At 35.2% G+C, this 20135-nt stretch overlaps 1 protein-coding gene and 1 pseudogene across 2 annotated transcripts in view; one reads left to right on the top strand and one right to left on the bottom strand.

Moving 5' to 3' along the window:
* CLINT1 (clathrin interactor 1) overlaps positions 1-20135 on the bottom strand; it is a 68431-nt gene that overhangs the window by 13727 nt on the left and 34569 nt on the right. For both annotated transcript variants that reach the window (XM_017517079.2, XM_017517078.1), the window contains exons 2-8: positions 18912-19016; positions 18264-18360; positions 15736-15844; positions 14621-14785; positions 10863-11040; positions 7138-7384; positions 5249-5318 (exon numbers count right to left, since the gene is read on the bottom strand). In XM_017517079.2, coding sequence (XP_017372568.1) covers positions 5249-5318; positions 7138-7384; positions 10863-11040; positions 14621-14785; positions 15736-15844; positions 18264-18360; positions 18912-19016 — 971 coding nt within the window. The remainder of the gene's footprint in view (positions 1-5248; positions 5319-7137; positions 7385-10862; positions 11041-14620; positions 14786-15735; positions 15845-18263; positions 18361-18911; positions 19017-20135) is intronic.
* On the top strand, positions 10339-10452 carry LOC119469278 (annotated as a pseudogene).

Below are 20135 nucleotides of genomic sequence, written 5' to 3' on the forward strand. Positions count from 1 at the left end.
AAAAAAAAAAAAAAAAAAAAAAAAAAAAAAAAGAAGTGTTCAAAATCAGTCAATGCAAAATAAAATGAAATATTTTCTCTTTACCAAACTGAAAACACTTTAAAAGGTGCTATTGTGCTACACCACTTTGGAAAACAACAACAAAAAAAATAATGTCTAGAAAGTAAGGGATTAACTGGCTAAATTATAGCCATCCAATGTAAGATTATAAAGCCATAAAAACTATTGTAAAATAATACCAACTATCGTAAGAAAATGGTCATGAGATCTTAGGTGAAAAGCAGTTTATAAAAATAAATAAATAAATAAAACCCAGAGAAATCCAAACAAACGAAAAGTCATATCTAAAAGTCTGAAAAGGATTTGCCACATACTAAATGCTTATATTTATATCAATGGAGTATGTAGAAAATGTATTTTAAAAAGATATTCACCAGATTATTAATACTTTATATGTCTAAATTATGATAAATCACTTGTTTTCTGCCAAACTGAGCATACATTACTTTTAATAATCAGTGAAAAAGAGAACATACTGAAAAAATTTTATTTCCAGTAAACTTAGTTTAAAACTAGGGACAACCTCTACCCAAAAGTTAAGTTGGTGTACTGAGGATGGAACAGGGTGAGTATTTATATGTTCATGTAAATGTCTTCAAGTAACTAGTGATTACTGGGTACAAAGCAGCAGGTTCAAATGTAAATGTAATACACATTTTGGATTTGATATATCTTAATCTTTTTAAATGTTTCTTTTTAACTTAAAAAACTTCAAAATATATTGCAGGTCATTTAAATTCTATCTGGATTGATTATGCTGTATTTTCTCTTTAACCTCATTTATTGTACTAGAAATATCTTGTGTAACAGTATGTTAATCAAGACCTAAATTTCCTAATTACAAAAGGACAAAGAAGACAAGCTGGTCTTCTTTTTAAAGAGGTGAGATAAACTAAAAAAAGAAATGGCACAGTTTTTGGCATTCTATTTAAAATTGGCTTATTTTCTAAATAGAGTCACACAATTCTTAATGACAGAATGCATTGGGGAGTTAGGTGATTTCGTCATTGTGCGAACATCATAGAATATATTCACACAAGCCTAGATAGTTAGCCTGGTACACACCTAGGCTATAGCCTATTACTCCTTGACTTCAAATCTGTACATCATGTCACTATACTGGATACCGTACTGCAACACAATAGAAAGTGTTTGTATATCTAAACATAAGAAAGATATAGATTAAAAACATATAGTAGAAATATAATATTGTAATTTAATGGGACCATGGTCACTATACTTTGCACTCCATGACTGTACTTTAAATTACTTTCCATTTCTTAAAATGTTTACTTAGAAATGTACTTTATGTAAAAGCCACCGAAACACCATGTGAGTACAGATTTTAAAAGACTATCACCCCAATGAGGCATTTAAGATATAAGATAGTCTCAAGTAAATCTTGATAAGTAGGTTTTATATATGTATTTTTAAACTTAGTAAAATATTCTACAACGATTTTACTGTATATACTTTTGAGAATGCTAACAAGAACATGTAATCATACACACACATACATACACGAAAATCTGAGCATTTTCTCAGAGGATGTATTTATCTGGTGAGTGGTACAGATGCCATATCTGCTTAGCTTTACAGTTTGTGCCCACATTACTTGCATGATGGTACTATTATAAATATGGGCACATCTGGTAAATGACACCCAAATGACATACCAAATAGCAATGTTAATATGGTAGATTCTTATACCTTCTCATGTGTAAGTACTAAAGATTTAATGTCCAATTTTCTTTCACTGCTGAATTCAATTTAAAATGTATTATTAAAATATTTAAATAGAGATTGGGAGTAACTAGATTTATGTACTGATTGAAGAGGGAGCTGCACAAACTGGTTAAACATATGGTTTCAAATAGGAGATAACTTAAAAAAATCCTTCTAATGTCAATCTCTATTAGTTGCTTTTTATTAAGTTAAAATAAACTTTAAGGCAAGAAATCTTCTAGATCTCATTCAAACTTTGTCTCAGTTACTATATTAATATTAATTGCTACTTCTATTTAATTAGTAAAACTACTGTTTGCACTAGAGAAGAAAAACCACTCAAAGATTCCTTGCCAAGTAAAGGAAGCATGTTGGTATTTAATAATTCTCTCTGTTCAAAGCAATCTTGATGTCACCAAGGAAAAGTTACATCCACTCATCTGACCTTCCTAGTTAATTCTTCTCTGATTGCTCCATTAAAACTTTCCAAAGATGCATGAAAGAGGCCCTTTAAATATTTCACATCAGGAAGCCCAAAATAGTTGATATTCTGTGACACTATGTCTGTACTATATGACTACATGGTAACTACCAGTTAATTCTATAGTTCAAATCTTAAACATACAAAAATATGTCACATAAATTCTTAAAATAACTAGCGTAGCTATCTGTAACCTTGGGCATTACAGTCCAGTCAAGTTTAAAGAATAATTTTAGGAACAGTCTGCAGTTACAGAAAAAAGAAAAAGGGGGCCGGGCGCGGTGGCTCACGAGGTCAAGAGATCAAGACCATCCTGGTCAAAATGGTGAAACCCCGTCTCTACTAAATATACAAAAAATTAGCTGGGCATGGTGGCGCATGCCTGTAGTCCCAGCTACTCAGGAGGCTGAGGCAGGAGAATTGCCTGAACCCAGGAGGCGGAGGTTGCGGTGAGCCGAGATTGCGCCATTGCACTCCAGCATGGGTAACAAGAGTGAAACTCTGTCTCAAAAAAAAAAAGAAAAGAAAAAGAAAAAAGAAAAAGGGAACTGAAGAATTTCAGAAAGTAGGCTGGCTGGGCACGGTGGCTCATGCTTGTAATCCCAGCACTTTGGGAGGCTGAAGCCCGTGGATCACCTGAGGTCACGAGTTTTAGACCAGGCTGGCAAACGTGGAGAAATCCTGTCTCTACTAAAAATACAAAAATTAGCCGGGCGTGGTGACACATGCTTGTAATCCCAGCTACTTGGGAGGCTGAGGCAGGAGAATCGCTTAAACTCAGGAGGCAGAGGTTGCAGTGAGCCAAGACTGTGCCATTGCACTGCAGCCTGGGCAACAAGAGCAAAACTCCATCTCAAAAAAAGGAAAAAGTAGGTCAAACCAGATGTCCGGGCTGGGTACAGGGACTCACACCTGTAATCCCAGCACTTCAGAAGGCCGAGGAGGGCAGATCACCTGAGGTCAGAAGTTTGAGACCAGCCGGGCCAACATGGTGATACCCTGTCTTTACTAAATACATAAAAATTAGCCAGACACAGTGGCGGGTGCCTGTAATCCCAGCTACTTGAGAGGCTGAGGCAGAATTGTTCATGACTAATCCAAGAATTTTAAGATAGCAGGTAAGGAAGAGGAAATAACAGAGGGCTTTATATTATATTAATTATACTAAACTGTCAGTGAAAAGTAATTTCACTTAAATGTTAACTTAGAAGTTTTTTTTTTTTTTTAGAGAGTGAGTCTTACTCCAACGCCTTGGCTGGAGTGCAGTGGCATGATCTTAGCTCACTGCAACCTCCAACCTCCCATGTTCAAGTCATTCTCCTGACTTAGTCTCCTGAGTAGCTGGGATTACAGGTGCCCATCACCACGCTCAGCTAATTTTTGTAGTTTTAGTAGAGACAGGGGATCACCAAGCTGGCCATGTTGGTCTTGAACTCCTGACCTCAGGTGATCCACCCACCTCAGCTTCCCAAAGTGCTGGGTTTACAGGTGTGAGTCACTGTGCCCAGCCACAATTCAGCTTTGAAAAATCATTACACACAACTGGGAATAATAAATTTACTTTGCACATTAGTCATATCCCCATCTTACTGTCTACATTTTAATGCGAAATGAACTTAAACAGGCTTGGAAAGACTGTTTTAAACAGAAGTTGTATTTGTTAAACTGTTTCGACACGTCACACGATAGTTTATTAAAACTCCATAATCATCAAATGCAACCCTAAAACTATCAATTTTCTTGAAAATAATTGATCAGAAATTACTCAAAATCTAGCACATACTGGTAAGCAGACTGAAGAGATCACCAATCCCATCTATGAGAAATTCAAGGTATGCAATTCTTTTGCTGTAGCCCTCTTTTTTTTTTCTTGAGATGGAATTTCGCTCGTCTCCCAGGCTAGAGTGTAATGGTGGGATCTCAGCTCACTACAACCTCCGTCTCCCAGGTCCAAGCGATTCTCCTGCCTCAGCTTCCCGAGTAACTGGGATTACAGGCTCCTGCCACCACACCCAGATAATTTTTGTATTTTTAGTAGAAACGGAGTTTCACCATGTTGACCAGGCTGGTTTTGAGCTCCTGACCTCAGGTGATCCACCCACCTCGGCCTCCTGAAGTTCTGGGATTACAGGTGTGAGCCACTGCGCCCAGCTGCTCTCTTTAAATATGTTTGGTAGTTACACACTTTCAGAGAATGTCATTCCTCTGACTGAAGCACTTGCCATTGTTTAAATATTTGTGATTCTGATTAATGAGTATTTCCTCCACTTGACCTTTGCATGAGGACAAGAAATCTGGTTTTTATAAGCACCCAGATCAGTGTCTGGTTCAACAAATATTTGTTGAATTAAATGAATAAAAAGTTAAATGATCTCTAGGCATGACCAAAGTGACAGCAGCAATTAATATTTAGGGAAAGATGGCAAAATGTGCAGAGCAGTACATTTTGCTTATAAAGAAAGTAAAGGCAACATTTTAAATGCAATTTTTTTTTTGTTTCTCCAAGTTAATTCTAAAAAATTTAAAAATGTAAACTATAAATTCCAAAATCTGTGATGAAAAATTTCAGAAAGTACATGCTGCCTTGAAATAGTATGTATTATTAATTAGGGAAGAAGCACTACATCAGGTATAAGGAGTCATTAAAATGTAAATATGATAAATAAGTATGATAATGATTTGAGGGTACTATTCTTAATCACCAGGAAGTACTGACCACAAATCAAGTTTTGCTAGGTTTGAAGGTTGGTCAGAAAAAGGTATAAAATAAGGATAACTTAGAGAAGTGTGTGTACATATAAAAATATAAGTAAAAATAACACAGTGATTCCAAATAATGCTCAAGACTCACTAATTTCACATAAAAAATGAACTCAATGCAAATAAATAACTTTATTTTCCAATCTATCTTTTATTTGGTATTTTAAAAAATGAGTCTCAAACCAAGGTTACCATGAAGAAAAGGCCAATGTAGAAGCTTACCTGCTGACTGGCTGGTGCCATCAAACAAATCAACAAGGTCACCAGATGACTTGCTGCTAGGCACTGAAGTCTGAAAACACACACATAACTCAGGAGCTTAGAAAAGTTTGTTTTTCTAAAAATCAGCTCTATCCATCTCTAATTCTCTATTTAGACATAAATACCTGTAATTAGCTTAATACGAATAGGGTTTTCTGAAAAAAAAAAAAAAAAGTACTGACCTTAAATCCATATGGAGAGGCAGTAAGTATTTTTAAGTAATTCCATTCCGGCAGTGTAAAAGTCTCTTAACATCTACACTTTTTTTTTCCTAACTTACTTTTCTGACTGCATTTCACTCTGGAAAACGTGACTGCCAGATCCCACTCAAATCTTAATGCTGTGTATCAGTTCATTTAAAAAAATAAAAAATAAATTTAAAAAAAAGCCCTAGCGTATGTACCAGTCCCATAAAATATATTGATTCATAGTTGCCCAGGACAAGACCTTGGCCAGTTCTTAAAAGAAAACTCCCTAGATAATTCCAAGGCTTGAGATCCACTGGATTAGAGGCCAAGATCCTACAGAGCTCTAAATTTCTATGAACCTTAGCAATACTTATTGTTTGTATATCACACAAATTAGTGTAATTCCATGTTATCTGATATATTCTGACATCTGTTTTATATTTACTTCCCAAACTAAACTGTGAGGCCTATACCTGTAATACTATTTTTGTCTTCTCCATAGAGCTAAGCACGTTGATACCTAAATACCTATGTCCTATATATTCAATCCATACATGCTAAATTAGAAGTCAATTGTTAGGCAATGTGTAAACACTAAAATCCTAGACATGTTGATTTGAACTTTGAAGATTAAAATACTATACTGTGATTCCAAAACAGCTTTAAAAAGAGATCCAAATGACTTGAATAACTTTTTAAGAACTTCAACCTTCTAGACATTTTTTTGGGGTGGGGAGTGGTCAATAAAAACAAAAAAGAAAAAGCTTGTTCTACAAATATAAAATATTTATTGCAGAGACAGGCTATACTACAAACTGATACTTAAAATCCTTTAAGATACATGATAAAAGTCTCTATTGTTAAAAATTATACAGCTATTTGGCAAAAGCTGACATGGTACTTGTTATGGCAACTAAGTAGCCCTGGTGTTATTTTTAGAATCACCTACAATTTGCTGGATATAGTAGAAAACTGTTTTTCCCAGCTTTTAGCTATTTCTCTTGCAAAGGCACAAGCTGGGGAAACAGTACTGGGGGGAAAGTGACAAAAATTGTAATTTAGTCTTTTGAGGCAAATCTCCCTCTTCGGCAGATTTCTGTTGAAAAGACTAGGGTTTGGCCAGGTACCTAGTAGGTGGATTTCATGTCTGTGGTGAATAGAAACAAACGAAGATGGTACAAGAGGCAGTGCTTCTTCTGATGATCAGTAATGACTGTGAGGCAAACACATTGCCCTTTATAGGCAATGTTTCTACGTTAAATAAGATAAATTGCCCCTATATAGCTCTTCTTACACCCTCGTTTGTCATTTCTTAAAACTTCCAAATACTCACAAGGTTTTCCTTAGAGAATCTACTTGTGCTTGGTAACCAGCAGTGTCTAGAAGGAAACAGATGTACTACATTCTGATTCACAACCTTCCCTAAATGAACAGAGCGTTATTTCTACTTTTACAGAAAGTACACAGACAATCACTCGCAACTGGACAGGTTTCTCCCCTCAAAGGGATTTCTTATTATTAAATGTCTCTAGGTAATACATGCCAGATGATCTACAATTAATATGATTGCCTAGAAATGCCCAAGCCTACTAAAGCAGGAATTCTAAGAGTGGTTTATAAAAATAAAACCATGTATAAAGTGTAAACTACTGCCATTCTCACCTTAACTGAAGACTGAGGTGTGTGGGTTGAAGCATTCTGATCTGGACTTGCTTTGTCCCCTGTGTAATGTGCTGCTGCTCCAAGATCAATGGTTTTGGAAGGATTTGCTGTGCGCTTATGTCTGGTTGTGGTGGTCTCTGTGGCCTGTGTGATATGAATATGCTTTGTCGTCACAGTCTCCTCTTCATCTTTGAATTCACCTTTGGGAGATCTGCCTCTTCTTGCTTTTTTTTCCTCATCGCTGTCGCTAAAAGATATTAAAAATGAAGCAAAATAATAAGACTTGGGATTATTTTAAAATGGGTCCCTCAGTGATTTGAGCTAAAGAATTTCAAATGCAGTAACTCCAAAATTCCGTACTTTGACTATTTGACAGGGATCAACAGAATGTTATCTAAGCTGTCTGAATAATGATATGTGTGTGCTGGGGAGGGGAAGTGGGAACACAGAGAATATCCTACATAAGTCTAAAATACTGCTACAAAAAAGTATTTACATAAATGTATATAAATACAAAACATCAAAATAACTCAAGTTTTTGTTTATTACAGATTTAAAGCTTAATTTAAACATAAAATAGCAGGATTTGATATCAGATTCCACTGATAAGACCCTGAGAGTTCAAATACTTGTATTTGATGATCATTTTCTTGACATGGATTGTGAGCAAATAGCTATAGTTCCACTTTAATAACACAGTTCTGTCATCAACTCTCAAAGATGAATGTACGTACATAATAAAATATTAAAATTTCAATGGATATTTAAAAAATTTTATATATCTTAATTCAAATAATTGAACTGTCCTCTGTAAATGCATGAAAATATAAGGGGATGCACTTTACAACTGTGCTATTTTACTATAGTATCAGGAGATCAAACTTTTATATAACTATAGAAAACGCTTTATAGAAAACTTAATTATATTTAAAATATTTTAAAGATAATGCTCCTTCAGGCACATTCAAACATTTTATTTCCCTTTTAATAGTTTAAAAGATTTTGAAAACTAAGGAGTTAAAAACCTGGATTTTTCATATGCTAGGAATGAAAATATCAGCCTTAGTCTGTTCTCCAGTAACAAGTCATTGGGTTTTTTTCCTGTTCAAGTAGGAGAGAGAGAAAAATTACTTGAAACATATTCCATTACTTATATTACCTAATTTTAGAGTAGGTGGTTTAATTTATAAATATTCTGGAATATAATGCTTAAAATTCTCCTTTAAACTATGACTACTGCTGATGCAATTTACCTCAGACTGAACTACAGCCACTTCTACTTAAATATAAATCAATTTGAACTTGTATACATCAAAGATCAAAAAGAATGACTTCCCACACAGAGCAAAGGGGTTAAATATATGTTTAAATACAAACATTTTAAGGAACCTACAAGTTCTGATATGGATTCAAAAGCTGTTACTAATTTCTGAACAACAAATGACCTGAAAATTCCCATCAGTCCTATAAGTAAAACTGAAATTTCTTACTTTTTTGGTGTCCAATTTTATTTCAGCACAAAGTAATTTATTTATAAGTTGAAAATATAAATCTGACTGGCACACAATGAAATGGAAGCTCCATATCTGGTCAATGTTCAAGAATTCCTGAATCTAATAGTGAACTAGTAAGTATGAAATTCAGGTAACATGCCATTGAGGTCACATGCCACTTTGTCAAAAAATCTACTCTTCTCTCACAAATACTTTCAGATCAAAAGCTCCTGGTGTGTTCTATCATTACCATGATAAATCATGTTCACTGCATTTTCACTTTTTTAAACTTAAATACTCTTTAAAGATTTAGAAACTCTAGGAGATCCTGTCTTAGAGGCAACATAAAAAATAAAAATCATGGGAGAAACAGAAATAGAAAAAAGAGTAGAGAGACAAAGAAAGAAAAGAAAAACTAAGGATAGAAGGTCAAAGGAGAGAAAGTAACAATAAAGAACACACACAGATTTCTAACCAGCCTACACAGCCTTGTTGTTTATAAGTAAAACCTAAGACCCAATCAGACTCCGTGGACCTGCCTAAAGTAATACAGTTAGTGTAGAACTAAGCCTTCCCTGGAATGCCTCTTTTTCAAGACTGTGAAAAACTGGAATGTGATCTTTGAAGAGTCAGAACTTATTTTTAGCACTCTGAATATGTCTATTTTACAACTAAATATCTAGCTTTTTTATAATGAAAAAGGATGCATATGATAATTACAAATACTACACACTGGGAGGGAAATGAGGCCCATTTCAAATATATGAAGCTATTTTCCCCTCATTAATGTTTTTGTGGCCTGTATAGTAAGTTTTGGTCTGGTTTGTAAAACATTATTGAAATTATGGCCATTATTCATTTGATATTTCCTGAAGAGGCATATTTAAAAAATATGAAAGCATCCTAAAAATACACTAATTAGATTGTATTTTTGTTTGTGCCTCTTTTTAATAATCCCTAATTCTGAACTGTTAAGATTTTTGGTGTGGGGTAAGAAAAAAAGGAGATGGTATTTAGTTACAAGAAATCACTTGAAGGCTTGGTTCCATCACTAACTGTGTTACTTAGGTAAGTCCACTTGTAAACAATAAAGGCAAAATTCTTGTTCTACTCTATTTAGTAGAGATATTGTGAGGCACAAATGATATATATCAAACTTACGAAGTAAAATTCGCTCTGTAGATTAAGTGCAATATACATTACCCTTTACATTGTCAGAAAAATTGTTTTATAACTATATTGGCAGGTAAGAACAAAAGTGACTGCTGCAAAGCTCAAAATATTGTTCTATGTAAAACTAGATACTAATGCCCTACCATCACAAAATGTAGTTGATAAAAATAAACTACAGGTTTATTCTCAAAAACGGTTCAAAATCCATTTGGATTGTTTTTCTGGTACACACCAGGAATCATAATGAAATGTCAAGGAAGCATTAAATTTCAAATCCTTTAACTTATGTTTAATTAAACGTAATACATAAACTTCATTATCCCTCAACATCTTAGGTCCCTGGATTAACTAAGGTCCAAATGCAAAATAATCTATACAAGATTTTACTAAGGAAAAAAATCCAAGGAAAGACTACTAGCCTGAATAAAAATACACAGGATCAACTTCAAAAATAAGTAGACACAGGCAACATGGAAAGTATGTCAATACTAATTGCAAGTAGTATCTAACCTAACATCTTACAAATAGTTGCACAGTGCTTGCCTCGGGAGCACACGTACTAAAATCAGAACAATACAGGGAAGATTAGTACGCCCCTTGCCCCCTGTGCAAGGATGATTTGCACATTTAAGACTTGTTCCACATTTCTGCACAGGGTATATTTAGAGTTATGAAACTATTCCATATGATACTGTAATGGGGAATATTATGCATTTGTTGAAACCCATAGAAATGTACGATATGGGAAACCCCAATGTAAACTACAGACTTTAATATCAATATAGGCTTTTCAATTGTTAACAAACGCACCACAGTAATGCAAGATGTTCACAGGACCTATTATGAAGGAGAAATGGGTATTTGGTAACTCTCTGTACTTTATGCACAATTTTTCTGTGAGCGTAAACTGCTCAAAAAAAAAAAATGAAGTCTATTTAAAAAAAGGCCCAATTTCAGATAATGTTAACAACCCAAACAAAACCAACAACCAACCAAAATTCCAGTGGCATAAATTTATGACTTTTTCCAAGAGACCCAGGAGATAAAGTGTTAAAATACCTGCATCTTTCTGGAGAGTCTTCTCTATCTTTCCTTCGGAACTTGCTGATGGTGTCATCAATTGTGCTTCCAATTTTATCACTCAGCTCACCTAATTTATCACTGAATGGAAAAGCACTCTTGTTTTTATCCCACTCCTCATCCCATTTTGATTTGGGCTCAGGATCATATCTTTCACCTACATAAAGCATTAAAAAAAGAAGAACTCTAAGGACAATAAATTCAAAAGGTATCTACAAGTCCTTATTTCTCAGGCTTTTCCTCATAATAAAATCGTTTTCAAAGGAAAACAGAAAGCTCCCACAGTGCTGAATCAACACAATTACAGCAAGGCACAGCATGTAATGCCAGTCATTAAGTGGCAGGAATGCAGATTCAAAAGCTTTTGTTTATGAATACTTACACAACCTTAATGCACACCACAGCATATCAGGAAGTTCTTAAAGGCCATTGAAAGCAATAGAGGAAAACACAAAACCAACACAAGCTATACAAGCAAAAGAGAAATGAAAATCTTTTTGTTTTTACAAAAGCCACTTAATATATTTTATTCCAGTCCCTTAATGGTTTTTGAATTTTCAGTAAAGTACTGGAAAGCAACAGTGTCTTAAAAAATACAAACTGAAGGAACTCCACTCTGAATGCTACACGTCCCAGTAAGCTAAAACATCTCAGTAACTGTCACTCCTCAGTATCAAACTAAAAAAATAACTCAATGAATTTTCAGGGATGGGAAAACATTCTGTAATTATTGTACAAAGAAAGGATTACTCTAACTACCAAAAACCACACACACTAGAATCATAAAGTATGCTCAAACAGTAGCTCAGAATAGTGTCAACCAATTCAAACACCCATTCCAAACATATGCCAAGGCTGGCAAAACCTAGAGCCTCTGTGTGAATTTGGGAATGCAGAGAATAGATCGTGGCAATAAACAAAACACCCAAAGTGTCAAGATTTGTTTTAGCCCTTGCCCTTAGGGGCCTGGGGAGACAGGAATTACAGATACAAAATGAAATCCTTCTATTTACATGTCCAAATTCAACTTAAGAAGCAAGAATAGAAGGTACAGAGGGATCACAACACAACAAAACAAAAAACATTAAAAATTAAGGCAGCTTGGAAGAAAAGGAAAAGGACAATGAGAAACAACAAAATAACTGAAAAGTGGCTAATGGACCTTTTGTTTTGAACTTTTGTTAACAGGATCTAAAAGAATACATATCCTTTGGAGACTGAACAAAACCATTCTGCTGAATTGCCTGCTAAAATTGCAAGGCTAAAATTTTCTGTAAGTGTTTAAGGGTTTTAACCTATTTACTGAATCTGGAAGTGACCACCAACTTAAAGAAAACATGACAAAATGAAATTTTTTAGACAAAATTTAAACCAAGGTGGCTTATCAAAAATAAGTGATTTTCCAACAATGTGTAAGTACATTTCAATGACAGTGTGATGAACTAGACTTTGGAAAACAACAAATTTACAGGACAGGAAGTAGATGAAAACCAAACTGATTAGCACTGTGAACATCATACTAAATTAGTGCTAAAGATACTGGATATTGGCAAGACATTATCTAATGTCCGAATGAAAAAACATGCCGGGTGCGGTGACACGTGCCTGTAGTCCCAGCTACTCGGGAGGCTGAGGTGGGAGGATGGCTTAAGCCCAGGAATTCTGGGCTGTAGTGTGCTATGCAGATCGGGTGTCTGCACTAAGTTTGGCATCAATATGGTGACCTCCCGGGAGCAGGGGGACCACCAGGTTGCCTAAGGAGGGGTGAACTGGCCCAGGTCGGAAACAGAACAGGTCAGAACTCCCATGCTGATCAGTAGTGGGATCACGCCTGTGAATAGCCATTGTACTCCAGCCTGGGCAACGTAGTGAGACCCCGTTTCTAAAATTAAAAAAAAAAAAAAAAGAATGAGAAAACACAGAACCGGCTGGTTGCAGTGCCTCATGCCTAAATCCCAGCACTTTGGGAAGCCAAGGTGGGCAGATCATTTGAGGTCAGGAGTTTGAGACCAGCCTGGTCAACATGGGGAAACCCTGTCTCTACCAAAAATACAAAAATTAGCCAGGTGTGGTGGCTCATGCCTGTGGTCCCAGCTTCTTGGGAGGGTTAGGCAGGAAAATCACTTGTACTTGGGAGGCAGAGGTTGCAGTGAGCAGAGATTACACCACTACACTCCAGCCTGGACAACAGAATAAGACTTTGTCTCAAATAAAAAAACAAAATAAAACAACAAAAAAAACCCCACAAAACTGCCAATAATGAACAGTTAAGTCTGAATAACACAAAACATGAACAATAACTTAGTAAAAGAATGTGATGCAAACACACAGGATGTCCAACTCTACCTTTAATACAGATGCTGCAGTTAGTACATTCTGCCTGAGTTTGAAAACGTATTCAATTTTCTAAGTTTAGCTGATATAATTATATATTATGCTGGCAAAAAGAAAGATACAAGCAAGAATAGTGTGGAAGTAAGTTTCAAATAGCAATTTCTATTAAAAACACATTAAGTTTCTATAAATACTTTGAAAAAGCTAAAGAATAAAACAACTACTTGGGTAAATAATTCAAAAACTTTGTACTTCCCCAAACAAACAGAAATTCCAAAACATTATTTATATGCTTTAGGAGAAATATTTTTGCCCAATTCAGAAACTGATGTGGCTGACTCTGGTTGTACTGCCTATGAGTTAGCCCTGGGGGGAAAAAAAACTGACTCGTATATGATGCTTCAATATAAAAAAAGGATTTTTTCTGCTGTTAGAAATATCCTTAAACAGCTAACTAAATGCAGTATTTTTTCTTTGAGGGCAAGAAAGCAGAGGAGCAAATGAGTAAGGAAATTTTATATGTAAGAGTTTTACATGGTTCCATTGAAGGAGATATGAGAGCTCAATATAATCCAAATATAAACATATATGGGTGGGGGCAGCTGGAGAGCCTTAGTGAAAACAGCTGCTAAGATACACAGCATTGGCCTGTATGCATATACACAAAACGACCAGGAGATTGTCAGAGCTCACAGAAGACAGAACAAGTGCAAACGGACATGCTGTGAAAGATAGTTCTTATTTTGTGTATCTGCTTCAAGCACCTATGCCTTATTTTACAGAAACTATATTATTACATTAAAAATAAACACAAAAGATGAATGTTCTAGGCGCTCTTAAATGTACTGGGAACAATAAACAAAGCAATAGGACTAGATGAAAAACTGACAGTATCGTCAGTCACCTTTGATACGTCAAGTTATGCAGTGCATAAAGAAAGAAGGAGAGACTGAGGCTGGAATGACTGACAGGAAGATTATCTGGTTTGGTGCAAAAATACAGCTAAATTGGTTTCAAATTAGGCTAATCTCCTGATCGAACTTTATATTTTTATGCCCTCAACTGTGAGTTATAGAAACTTTTCCCCCGCTTCTTTTTAGAAGAGTGGTAACCCTAAGAGGGAAGGGTATATATCTGTTTTATTCTCTGCATGTCACCTCGGAGTATGTAGTCATTTAATCAGCCATTAATGGTTAAAATCCTATTGCTGAACCCACAAGTTAAAAATAGGAAGATTCCCAAGATTCATGTGACAGAAGCCAAAATTAGTAGTGCATGTATTTTAGTCTTCTACGTATTCCAAGAAAAGAAAATTAGCATTTTGGTCTTTGGTATTTCACTGATTTAAGTATACTCAAGAAGCTAAGCTGATGCTTAGGCGTCAGCTTGTCTTTGATACTCACTGTATCTGAATCCGCCAACACTGTCTGAGGAAACCCCAACATACTTGTCTTTGTTCTTCTTTGCTTTCTTTCGCTCTTCACGAAGCCTGTCGTCATCCTGGGCAAATTCAACCAATTCCTTCACCTTCTGTCGAATATTTATACCTTGATCCTTGCCATGCTCATCTATGAGGATGGTAAGAGAAAAATAAAACTTAAGAATTCACTTAATATGTATCAAACTCTTTAAGATAAAAAAAAAGATACAAAAACTTCATAAGAAAGCAGCTTCAATATTTAAAAAACTATAAACAGAGGCAAACTGTGCTATTTAACTTTGTCATTTTCTCTTCAGCAAATTCTAAGTTTTAAAATGGAATTTTGGCGTATAAGAGCATGTAAAGATGAACCAAAAAGGACCACAGATAATGGTACTATGCAAGGTCAATTAAAGATTCACTAAAAGGGATTATGCACTGATGACCATACAAAATAGACATATCTATAAGTGCTATTGTGTTTTATCGTATTTTAAGAAAACAAATGAAAAGAATTACTTTAGCATTTTAATAACTGAAAAGCACACAATGTCTTGGTTTCTCCAGTACAAGTCTGCAACACTAATTACCAGGTTTTAGTATAGCTCAAAATTGAATATTTAAAGTGCTTACAACTGGGGTACACTACAAAATGAAATGTGCTTCATTCCCTAGCCTCTTTCACATTCAAAACACACTGTGGCCTTGCTGCCTTTGCACAGTAAATATTATTTGGTGGGAGGGAAGAAAAAACCAGCTTCAAACAGATGTGTGTGTTTTGGAGCTCTAACCTTTTCTTCCCATATGATTAAAGCTATTCCTTTATGGACACCACAGGGGACCAGTCTCCAGTGCATATTTTAATATAAACCCGAACACTCATGTTGTGTTGGTTCTGTTGTTATTAGCCAGTCTTTTCTGCAAGTTCTTGTCTTCACTAATTAATACTCTAGGGCCCGACGTCTTGGATTCTGCACTCGTCACACAACCAGCAACAGTCACATTCTAATTAGAGCAGAGAAGCTTCTAAGCTGGTTCAGGTGACTGACAACTCCAACTACTGTTTTAATTTGCTTATAAGGTTTTTCTATTGCTCACCTACAAAGTGGTAATTTTCCAGGGATCGTAAATCATAAATGTGTTCTCTGGCACTTGTAACAACACGCTCTGATCCATTCCTTATGAGGTAAGCTAGGAGCAGCAACGACTGTAAAAATACAAAGCACTAAATGATTTAATGAAATAAATTCTGGTAGAGCTTCAGTAAATGGTTAAAAAAAAATAATTCTAACATTAGCAAAGAAAGAATCTTCATGGTGGTGGTGAGGTTTCTTTACATCAGACTTTAAATACATAATCTAGAAAACTTATATAATCAATTTGAAGTTCCTCTTATACTAAGCGTAGTAAATAATTATAAATTGTCCACTGGATACTATGTGTTAAAGACTTAAAAGAACAACTCTGATGTTCAAAGTATTTGAATGCATGACATAAATAGACAATAAGGTTTTAGAAAGCTGACTCTGTTTTTACTTTTTATCTGAGCATTATGGAACTGTGAATTGCCAGAAACCTCAGAAGAATTATTTGGTAATTAAACAATCCTATAGTATTTTCCCCAGATAAAATTTAATTTTGAGGTTAATTATGTGGCTTTTGTTTTAAAAGGTTGTGGCCAGGCTCAGTGGCTCATGCCTGTAACCCCAGCACTTTGGGAGGCTGAGGCGAGAGGATCACTTGAAGTCAGGAGTTTGAGACCAGACTGGGCAACATGGTGAAACTTCGTCTCTACTAAAAATACAAAAATTAGCTGGGTATTGTGGCCCACCCCTGTAATCCCAGGTACTCAGGAGGCTGAGGCACAAGAATCACTGGAACCCAGAAGGCAGAGGTTGCAGTGAGCGAGCCCGCGTCACTGCACTCCAGCATGGGCAACAGGGAGATTCTGTCTCAAAAAAAAACAAAACAAAACAAAACAAAAACCTGAATGTTTAATAGTGAGACGTCTTTATGAAAAAAAAAAAAAATTGCCAGGTATAGTGGTACACGCCTGTAGTCCCAGCTACTTAGGAGGTTGAGGCAGGAGGATCCCTTAAGCCCAGGAGGTCAAGACTGCAGAAAGCCAAGGTCGAGCCACTGCATTCCGGCCTGGGTGACAAAGCCAGACTGTCTCAAAAACAACCAACCACCACTAACCGTCACCCACAAACTAAATTTTGTTAAAATGTAAATTTAGAATGACTACTAATGGGCATCGGGTTTCTTTATGGGGTGATACAAATGTTCTGCAATTAGATAACAGTTACTCCTACACAACTTTGTGAAATACACTGCAAACAATAAATTGTACATTTTGAACTTAACATTGCTTGGAACAAACCTCACTTGATTAGGGACATGAAAATCTAGTTAGGCGGAGAAGAGGGGGTAGCAAAAACAAACAAAAAAATCTAGTTAGTCTGGTAAAACGGAGGGACATAAAACCTCTTCCTAACAGTAATTTACAGCCATGTGTCACTTAATGATGGGGATATGTTCTGAGTAACGTGCCATTAGGCAATTCTGTCATTGTACCAATATCATAGTGTACTTACACAAACCTAGATGGTATAGTCTGCTACACACTGACGATGTGTGGGACAACCTATCGCTCCTAAACTACAAACCTGTGCGGCATGTTACTGTACTGACTACTACAGACAACTGTAACACAATGCTGAGTGTTTCTGTATCTAAAAACAGAAAAGGTGCAGAAAAAATAGGGTATTATAATCCAGTGGGACCACTGTCATATAGGTGGTCCATCACTGACTAAAATGTCCTTATGTGGTACATATGACTGGATTCTTTAAAAAAGTTTACCCAAGAATAAAAAACAAACAAACAAACAAAAACTAAAAGCAAATTTAATTTACAGAAATTTCAATTATTTTATCACACCTACCATACAACCTGAGGGAATGACACTGAATGTTTTCAGAAAGGAGTAACATAAAAAACATGAAACTAACACATAGATTTTCAATTCTGAAAGCCAAATTATATCATTTTGGATAGCACAGAAAAACATTCTGAAGAAGCAAGAAAATATGGTGAGTGTAGAAGCATACTATATTGTTATAGGATTCTGCATTATATGAGATCAGAACTAAACAAAAGGAATCTGATAGAGTTCATATTCACAAATTTAAAATTAGAATTACATTTTGAACTAGTATTTTTGATATAGAATACTATGAGAATACTATCATAAATTAGGTAAATTTCTATGTAGACATGACAAACCATATTAGATTGTAGTATTCATCTTAACTGCTCATACACTAAACATGCATACTACTATAGATCCAATTGTTTTTGATATGCACAAACATTTTAGTAGGAAAAATTTTAAGAAGTAATCAACATTTAGAAGTATTATCAATATTAATTTTAAACATTTTCCATTCACGGTTGTTCATGATGACTAGAAAACAGAACACAAATAACCAATCTACTTCTTTCATGTGTTTTCGATTATTCTAAGATTTAACATACTTCAAAATCACCTATGTATATATACCTGAAATTTCAAGCATTTGTTTTCAACATGGCAAGTAATTAAAACAGACTTGTGTCCATACCTTATAAACTCTTCTCCAATTCTTCTTATTGTCTTTTAACATTCGTGACCAAAGCATGTTCATAAGTTCTGGAAATTGTTCATACATAAATGTAGCCCTGAAAAAAGAATCATTTTCTTTAAAAGTCTGTGATATATTAATTTTGACAGTAGATGGCAGACTTGTCCTAATTTACTGTGTTTCCCCAAAGAGTTTTTAAACATTAGTATGCTTAATTCAAAAAATTTAGAAGATTTGTACTTCCTAGAAAATGTTTTCCCTATATTTTATACACTACCTGGCACATATGTAAGTCCCATTAATTAAGATACTTTGTAAGTTCTTCATTCACTGGTACAGTGGCCCAGGTGTTCATAGAAACAAATTTTTTAACTTGCATTTCCAAGTTATTTTACACGCATTTGTCGAAATTTTACATAGTGAGCTACAGCACGTCTCAAAACTTCATTGAAAAAAAAATTGCGGGTTTCTTTTTTGAGCCAAATTTTTAAGGGTAATGGACTGAGTAAAACTTTCTACATTACTATCTGAATTATGCAAAATTTATATTTTGGCAGCCAAATAGTTTAAATCTGAAAGCAAATTTCACATTTCTGTGTCAAGATACTTTGATTTTTTTCTGCACTGCTGAGTCAAATTATCACTTACTTGGCAATCTCTCCCATGAGTTGCCCAGAAGGTCCCCAAGGATCATCGTTCGTTGCCTCTCGAACCTTAGACTCAATCTCTGAATAATTCATAACCACATTGGTGCTGCAGAGGAAAAAAATGCACGCACATACGCACAAAGATTAGCATCAAAACTGAGAAACACATGAAAACTTAATAATGACACTACTGGGTGTCCTAATGAGCTACCTCCACAGGGTGGGAAACAAAACATCTTTTGTGCACAAGCTACCCTACGGACACTATGTAACACACTTATCTTTAAGCAGATTTTATTCCATTAGCCTTCAAGAACACAGATGAGAGATTACATCAGAGCTGGCATAAGTCCAGTAAAAAATGGCTGAGGGTCAAAATTTTTTTCAAAAAATTCAACATGCTAGAGTCTATTATAAAACTAAGTTGTCAGTTTCTTGACCAAATCTGGGTTTACACGCAATGTAGGCTATGTTTCCTGTTTATAGAAATTCTATAAATTAGGCAAAATTATGTAACAGCTAGATAGTATCTATATCACATTTTTAAAAAATAATAAATCAAAGATATCCACAGGTGTTTAGAACCACTATGAATGCTGAACTGTAATCCCTTAGTCTTTTTTCATTTACTCTATCATATGTACTTCTATGTCATTATACATTTGCTGTAACCCTCACTTTTACTGCCTGCATAATATTCCATCCAGAGATTGTATGATGCACACTTAACTTTCCCTTGTGACTTCAGCAATGATTAAGAACATGGGTCTCAGGAGTCAAAAAGATCTGATTCCAATCACTTGCTATGTGATCATTGGCAAAATTATTTTAATTATTTTAATCTGTTTCCACAACCATAAAATGGAAATAAATAAGAATACTACCTCAAAGGCTAGCAGAGCAAATGGTTTTATTTAGTACAGTGTTTGACATATAGGAAGTACTTAATAAATGTTACCCATTATTAGTATTTAATATAATAACCAACACCAGCCTGGGCAACATAGTGTGAGAGCTGGTGTCTAAAAAAAATTTTTTAAAATTAGCCAGATGTGTTGGCATGCACCTATAGTCCCAGATACTAGGGAGGCTGAGGTGGGAAGACTGCTTGATTCCAGGAGGTCAAGGGGAACCATGACCGCACGACCATACTCCAGCCTTGGGCAACAGAGCAACACCCTGTCTCCAAAAAAATTTTTAAAAATAAAAATAAATTAGGGGCTAG

This window comes from Cebus imitator, unplaced genomic scaffold (assembly GCF_001604975.1).
Source record: "Cebus imitator isolate Cc_AM_T3 unplaced genomic scaffold, Cebus_imitator-1.0 Scaffold616, whole genome shotgun sequence".
Lineage (NCBI taxonomy): Eukaryota > Metazoa > Chordata > Mammalia > Primates > Cebidae > Cebus > Cebus imitator.